Genomic DNA, 8,192 nt, shown 5'->3' on the forward strand with positions numbered 1-8,192 from the left:
CATAAGTACTACATTCTTACCCCATAACGTAGATAAACAGTAACAACATCACTAATTTTAAAATTGTAGTGCACCACAGAAGACCAAAGTTCTACCTGTACCATGGGCGTACTTGGTAAGCATTCCACATCTCAGCAGCAATCACATCTCTGAATTGCCCCATCTCCGCATTACTGGCTCTATTCGAACGCACCGCTGGACCATCAGGAACTTCATCAATTTCCAAGTCCTCATTGTCATCATCGTCTTCAACAGACTCGGGATTAATTTCACGCACCGGTACCCCATCTTGATTGAAGCAGTTTAGAAGGCTGTCATTTTCTTGGAACATTTGGATATAGTTGTGCACGACCGCGCAAGCGACAAGAATCATGGTTTGTTTCGACATAGGGTAAGTGTTTATGTGTTTAAGGATAGGAAACCTTGCTTTCCACGCTCCAAAAGTGTGCTCAACACAACTGCGAGGCGAGGAGTGTGTAGTTGAATACTTCACGTGGTGATCTGAGACCACCATGTCGTTTAAGCAATAAACGACAGTAAACACTAAAATTTCACCTTTTTCTTCTTTTTTCTTTGAGCAAGAATTCACCTTTCTCTTTTCCTTCTAGTTAATGGATACAACCAAAATTCATCAGAGGTTAACGAAAATGAACATTGAAAAAAAAAATACGAAAATCAAAAGTTCGGGAATCAATATAAAGTTGCAATACTTCCCTGAAATATTATTACATGTGGAAGTTAACTGCATTTGACTGATCAACTATGACAGAAGAAAATATGGGGAAAATAGGACCTGACAAGAAATTTCCATCCTTCCACATCAAGCTTTCTGGTGACACTATAAGTACATAATAATAATAATAAATTAAAATTAAACAAAGTATAAAATGCTGAATCTCTCTCCAAAAGTTATACAACAACCGCAAGGCTCATAGAATAACATTCTATCTAAAATGAAAACGAATTACGCCTTGGCCTCTGTTCAGCAACATTTACTCTGATTGCCCTTCCATCCAAACTCTGAATACCAAGAAAAACATAAATCAGTCTCCATAATTTATCACTCCATAAATTTGATAACAAATGTTTATTCTTTTTGGATTAATAGAATAGAGAAGTCTAGTCATGTTAGTTATAAGGATCCATAACTATATGTCCTTTATCTTAGAGGAATTCAAATACTACATAGAACTAGAACCCTTAAAAAAGCTTGATTAATTTCTCAAATGAGATCTTCATCTTCTGAAAGCATTATGGTTATCTGGATTGACTTGTTCTACGCGGGTTTACATTACAAAGAAGAAACTTCGAACTTTAAATTAAAAGAAATGGTGGGAGTGGGAACAACCTGTCCATCAAGAGCAGCAATTGCGTCATTCACTTCTGTCTCAGTAGACATTGTGACGAAGCCAAACCCTCGTGAGCGCCCTGATTCACGGTCGTAAACTACCCTGGCATTTACCACCTTGCCATGTTCACTGAAAACCTGCTCCAAACGGGCATCATCTACTTGCCATGGAAGGTTACCAACATAGATTCTGAAAGAAGGTTCATTCACTCTTCTTTCGGGCCTTGACCCTCTAGGAGCAGCCTTGTTTACAGTCAAGAATCTACCATCTAAATCCTGTTACACAAACAAATGGACTCTTAGACCACTGAGTTATGATGCACGTTGTTTGTGCTTTATGCCTGAATGGTAAGTTTTAGCTTTTAATAAGTGAAAGCTTTCAATTGAGCAAAAGGAAATTAAAAACAACACCACCAATGTTTGAACGGTTAAACGCAAAAGGGTGACTAAACTTGCACTAGGATTTGGACTCAAGATGTCTGAATTTACGACTCATCGCAGAGTAGTGCCTCGCCACTAGGTGAGAAGTATATGGGCCATATGTTTACTTCTTTGAACTGAACAAGTATACAACATGCACGAAACAAACCCTTTCTTAGGTGTAAATTAGGTTGTATACCACTTTTGAAGTCCAGTTATTCAACTGTGCCACTTTGATGTGAAAATCAGACTTAAATTTGAAACAATAGTGGTATGTTTATATTCCAACTCTTCAGTGATATCCTCTAATTCATCCCTTTCTTGTCCTAGGCAACATTCTATAGTGCTACAACAAACAATGCAATCTAGCATTTGAACTATTTTCATCTTTAGAGAATAACAATCAAGATTACATTTAAAAAAAAAAAAAAATAGAGTGCTTACATATCGGTGGAACATCTCCACAGCTTTCTCAGCCTCTTCAACAGTACTCATGGTCACAAACCCAAACCCTCTACTCTGATCTGTTTCTCTATTGTAAATCACCTACTCAAACAACAACAACAACAAAAAAAACAAAAAACAAATTCTCATCACACAAACACAAACATAGTTCAACAAAAACAATTAACTTTTTTTCGATAATTTTTTTGTGGGGGTGGTTTTACCTCAGCAATTTCAACAATCCCAGCCTGGTTGAAGAGATTAGCAAGTTTCTCACTATCAACATCAAAAGGCAAATTACCCACATAGAGCTTGGCCTCTTCTGGTGGCTCAGGATAATATTCTCCTTCTCCTTCTCCTTCTCCTTCTTCTCCTCCTTGTTTCTCTTGAGTTCCCACAAAGTCTCCTTTGCCAGAACTCTCGTTTCCCCAATTCTCGCCTTCATCGGAAGAAGCGCGAGCATCTAAGCCTTGTTCTTCCTCTTCCGTGTCCTCCTCCTGAGCCCAGTCCGAGGTCGGAGCAACGAGTGGGACTATGCGAAAAGACGAAGACTTGGGCTTGAGAGAGAGCCATGGCCATGACAAGAGATGTTGGTTGGGGAGTTTGATTGAGGATTTTGAGAGAAATGGGTGTTGGGTTTTGGGGGTGAAGAAGACTGGTGCTGAGGCCAAACAGCTCTCGGCCATTGATAATGCATTCGTTGCAGAAGGCATGGTGGTTAGAGAGAGAGAAGAGAAGGGAGAGAGAGAGGATAAGGAGTTAGAGAGAGAGAGAGAGAGAAGGGATGGTGCTGGGTCACATAAGCTTTAGGACGGTCCAAGGATTTGCAGGTGAAAAATGAGAAGGAGATAAATCGTGTTTGTTTAAAAATTTTAAAAACAGACTGAAAATAAAAAATAATGAAAATGATTTTATTGAAAGTTATTTTTCTTTTTTTTTGTTTTCATTTTTTAATACTTGTATATTAAATAATTAATAATTAATTGTTAATTATATTATATATTCATTAATAATTAATAAATAGGTAATAATTATTTAATTATTATAAATAGTAATTACTCAATTAATATTTAATTTTAAATTATAATTATCAATATATAATATACTAATAAATAATAAATAATAAATAATAATTAGTAATTAATCATAATAAAAAGAATAATTACCAAAAATTAATCACGTGATATATCAAATAATAGATTATTAAATAAACATTAGTAATTAATTAACTAATTATTTAATTATGTAACTTAAAGTTAATAATTTAAATAGTAAATGAAATATTAATAAATTATGTATATACTAATTATTTTTCTTAATATACTAATTAATTACTTATAATCTAAGTAATGTGAGTGCATTACTATCACTATCATAGTAATTACTTATAATTACTTATTAATTACTATTTTTTAATTATTTATCATATTAATTTATTATATATGTAGTTTAATTATTAATGTACTCATTAATGATAATTTATCTATTATTATTATATTATTAATATATTAATTTTTATTTGCTAAATATTATCAATTATTAATTACTTAATATATTAATTTAAGATTATTAATTGCATGTACTCAAAATAAACATAAATGTAACTAAACACGATTTTACTTTTTTATCATACTCAAATCAATCTCTTGAAAAACCACCAAACGTAATTTCAGAATCGACTTTAGAATGATTTTTAATACAATCTCATTTTTATTTTTGTACCGAAAACAAAACTATTTTGAAAACATTACCAAACTGGCTCATGTTCAGAAGAAAATAAGTGTGACCATGGGAGATTTATTGTCATATAACGAAACGTTTCTAAGAAAAAAGTTTTGAACTCCACATCTGGCAATTTAACCTGCCGTTGAATTTCACGTCTTTAATACAATGCGAGATTGAATCTGCGGCCTCTCAAACGCAAAATTCATTCCACTTTATTTCTTTTGTTTGATCGAGTTGTTATTAATTTGAATCTGCCGTTCTTTTTGTGTGTGTTTTTAAAATATTTGGGGTATAGGAATTTGAGGACGTCAACAATTCTTTTTTTAAGGACTGAGAAAATTGAGATGAAACTTGTAAGTAAAATCTTTAATATTGCTTTAAAATGAGTCCTCAACTCCCAAGTGGATTAGCCTTACAATTAATCACCATTTTATCTTAATCACAGTACTCCTTTTGAGGAGATTGGAGAGTTTGAAATTCTATCTATTCTATGCGTGCTTTGTTTGAAATTCTGAGTTCAGTAAGAAACAAAACTTCATTTTGGTTTAATGCTGCACTCATTATGTAGATCATTCTCAACCCCTTGAGATTTTTTGCATTTTCAAAACAAAGTAGAGGATAAAACTATGACAGTTTTCAAGTTAAAACCATTCAACAATGTCATAAAGAAGATTTCGAAAGTTTCATCTCCATTCTCCAGAAATGTTACAAACAGAGCTTAACTAAAAAATAAATGTTTTATAATCAAGGATAAACCTAGCTACTAAACTTTACAGGGCTATCTTTTCTTTTTTCTCTTTTTTTTAAAAAAAATTTTATTTTAAAGATAGATACTAGTACTTGTCCATTAATTTCTTTGCATTAGCCACAAACTATGGTGGGGCAGAGAACATCTTGGTATAGACAGTGATGTTCATTCTTAATTTGCTCACATTTCATGTCATTAGATTGAAAGAAAACTCATTATATTCCAATACTAATACTTCAATAGTACATTTTTCTAGCTTATATTCATTGTATATTTTCAAGTGTAGAAGAAAGAACAAAATAGAATACAGAGATTCATGATCAAGAACAGTGTTGTAAATGGAATATGTTGAATCAAACACCATGGCTTCACTTCCATGTTTGAATCTCTGGAATTCATTCATAAACAGGCTTGAAGTTCCTGTAAGCTAGAACTGCATAAAAAGGGTCTGAAGCAGGGATAATTCCCAGCAATCCCAGGGACCAACTGAAGGGCAATTGATCTCCTTGAGCAGTATTAGCAGCTGGTGATTTCTTAATGACCTCAGGTTGTGTAAATCCTTCAACAGATTGGAAGTATTGATTGACCAATTGTACCCGGCTGTACTCGGTCCCGTCCCTCCACGCGGTTATGGCTTTTTCGTAGAACATTCGATTGCTGAAGCTCACTATGAAAACCCCTCCTGGCTTTAGCACCCTAAACACCTCTGCAAACACCTAATGGGGGAATTTAGTCAGTAAGATTGCTTTTTCGAGTTTCGATTCTTCTGTTTCCAGAAAATGTAGCACTTTCTCCCCACATTTCTTTGCTTGAGATTCAGTGATGCTTTTGTGTGCTGTGTGTTTTTGACCAAAAACTCAGAAATACATTATTAAACATTCATAGTCAAGAAAATATGCAGCATTATAGTACAAGAAGTGGTTGGGCTATGCCATGGAGAAGAAAAAGTTAATTGAGGAATTGCAATTTCTTGCTAATTCACTCTTGCTTTGTAAGTACTAACTGGGATGGGACAACCATTTGGATGCAAGGTCATAAATCTAGTGGCGTGTGATTTTAGTTCTATAAAATCAATAATAAACATGACGAAAAGTTTTTATATGAATATCAAGAACGCATATGCGTCAAAATTCTGTAATATCTATAAAACCGAAATTATAGTTTTGTCTTAACTTTGTATCCCCAACAGTAACGAGTTATGTTTTAGTTTTATGATGTGTAATGAAGCTGTGTTTTCAATTATGTGCACCGTTTATCTTATAAAAATGAACTAATTTTAGTAACAAAATGCAATGAAACTGATGAGTTAAAGTGAACAATGAAAATTCAATTGGAACTTATGTTATGCGGAGTCCTTGATGAGATGAACTGATCAGGAGGAAAACCACTTGCAAATATACAGAGCTAATAGGCCTAACCATTTTTTTCTTTAAACTCTCACTTTTACCCCTGCAATACAAGACAAATTATAACTGTTTTTCACCCATTTGGTTTATGGATTAGAACCATGTGATTAGAATCATTTTTAATTTACGTGTATTTCACTTTTACCCCTGCAATACAAGACAAATTATAACTGTTTTTCACCCGTTTAGTTTATGGATTAGAACCATGTGATTAGAATCATTTTTAATTTACGTGTATTTTTTATGAGAGAAAATACTGTAGAGAACCACGAATCATGATTCGAATCGGCGAACGAATCCCTTTACCAAACATGCCTCGTTCATGGTCATTAAAAATTTATTTCTAACATTCCTTTCAATATGCATATCTTTCTGTTGGTGACTCATAGACTAGGTAGTGGCGGTTTGAATTGAAAATTTGAACGGAAATAAATTTATTTTTTTTATATTACAGTAAAAAAGTTTGAATTATGGTTGAAAAAGCTAACCTTTTCGGGCTGTTGCAGGTACTGCACACTAACGGTACACAACACCGCATCAAAACTTGTACTCTCAAGCTCAAGTTTCTGATCCACATTCAGATCCTTCACAAAGAAGTAATCCAAACGAGGGTTCTTCAAAAGCTCCTCCGCATTAAGCCCATGTCCCACCACTCTCTTGTACTTAACCTCACCGGGCAAATGGCTAACCCAAGAGCTCGTCAAATCAAGAACTTCAAACTCAGGCCTCAGTCTCTCTCTGTAGAGCTCGGTCAACGTCGAAATGAAGCCGTCGTCCACGTGGGTGACGAACCGCGGGTAAGCGTAGAAGTCCCTGTCCGAATACGGGTTCAGCTTTGTTCTCTCTTCTTGGGAAAGAACGAGACGTTTGACTTTCCCAGCAGCTGATGATGATGATGATGATGATGATGATGATGACGATGATTGGTCTGTTGGGTTGTTTTCGCTGGATGTACTGGTACTGCTCATCTTCACTTTTGATGGGAAAGAACTACTTTTGGGTTTGAATATAGGAGATGATGAGATTGTTAACTTGGGGTTTAAACGAATGTTGAACATTTTTCTTTCTTTTTTTAAAAAAAAAAAAAAAAAATGTTTTGGGGTATGTGTTTTTTGTTTCAAAATTTCTTGAATGTTGAAGATATGTGGAAATTGGAGTGATAAGTGCTTAGAAATGCATATGGTGGAAGATAACACGTTAATGGCTGTCAGCAAATTTGAGAAGCTTCTGTTCATCTTCTTTTGGGCCTACAAATAGTACCTAGGCCCATTATAGTGGGATGGGTCTTGAGCTGATTGTCATGTTTGTGGACCCAGCATCTACCAGTGCTCGAGCCTTGTGAGAAGAATTGAGGTAAAATTTAGGGCTTTTTACAGGAACAGTACAAATTCTAGGGTTGGATTGGCTTGTGAAGAGAATTTTTTTTTTTTTTTTTTTTCCTGCAGAAATTGTCAGAGCCACATTATCTCAAAATGTTTGAAATACCAAATATAACCTTAAAGATACCAGTAGGTATCCGCCGTTATACCGGCTAAGATACTGGTATCCAGTCAAGATACCCATTTGTTCTCTTTACTAATTGAATGAGGTTTATTTTTTAATGGAGTGCATAAATAATATTTTTACCATTTTGAGTGGTGTTTTTAATTTTTTCTAATAATCATTTATGCACTTTTTAAAAATTCTTGCCTCTCTTTTTTTTTTTGAAGGAAAATTCTTGCCTCTCATTGTGTATCAATTGAATCGAATTGTAAAAGAATGATGCAAAACTAATAAGTGAGCTAAAGAGGGCAGATGTTTTCTGATTTTCTCGAAGAAATTATCTGCTCAATAATGGGTTCGATGGCCCAGGTAACGGCAAACGACATCATATTGTAGTTTGATACAATATGAAGGAACTAGTTTTTATATTAAACGACACCGTTACCTTTTTGAATTATATTAACCACGTTTTCTTTTAAACGACAATGTTACTTTTTTTTGAAATATATTAACTGTAATTAATTGGATAAACTAGTTTTAAAAATTGCATTTCTAAAATTGCCTAATTTATTGTAGTTTCTTTGTTGTTGGAGTCGTTTCAACATATAAAATACACGGT

General features: G+C 34.1%; 2 protein-coding genes across 2 annotated transcripts; both read right to left on the reverse strand.

Moving 5' to 3' along the window:
• Positions 1 to 656: 656 nt before the first annotated feature.
• LOC21400682 (28 kDa ribonucleoprotein, chloroplastic) lies at positions 657 to 3,054 on the reverse strand. The gene is made up of 4 exons (XM_024175562.1): positions 2,437 to 3,054; positions 2,213 to 2,314; positions 1,349 to 1,624; positions 657 to 1,020 (listed from the first exon to the last, which is right to left on the reverse strand). The coding sequence occupies exons 1-4, from the start codon at positions 2,923 to 2,925 to the stop codon at positions 949 to 951; spliced, it is 939 nt and encodes a 312-aa protein (XP_024031330.1). The 5' UTR covers positions 2,926 to 3,054; the 3' UTR covers positions 657 to 948.
• Positions 3,055 to 4,917: 1,863 nt separating this feature from the next.
• Positions 4,918 to 7,259, reverse strand: LOC21400683. Its single transcript, XM_010113366.2, has 2 exons — positions 6,580 to 7,259; positions 4,918 to 5,401 (listed from the first exon to the last, which is right to left on the reverse strand). Exons 1-2 carry the CDS (start codon positions 7,147 to 7,149, stop codon positions 5,081 to 5,083), a joined length of 891 nt encoding a protein of 296 aa, XP_010111668.1. The 5' UTR covers positions 7,150 to 7,259; the 3' UTR covers positions 4,918 to 5,080.
• Positions 7,260 to 8,192: the final 933 nt, after the last annotated feature.

The sequence above is a fragment of the Morus notabilis genome, unplaced genomic scaffold (assembly GCF_000414095.1).
Source record: "Morus notabilis unplaced genomic scaffold, ASM41409v2 Scaffold168, whole genome shotgun sequence".
Taxonomy (NCBI): Eukaryota; Viridiplantae; Streptophyta; class Magnoliopsida; order Rosales; family Moraceae; genus Morus; species Morus notabilis.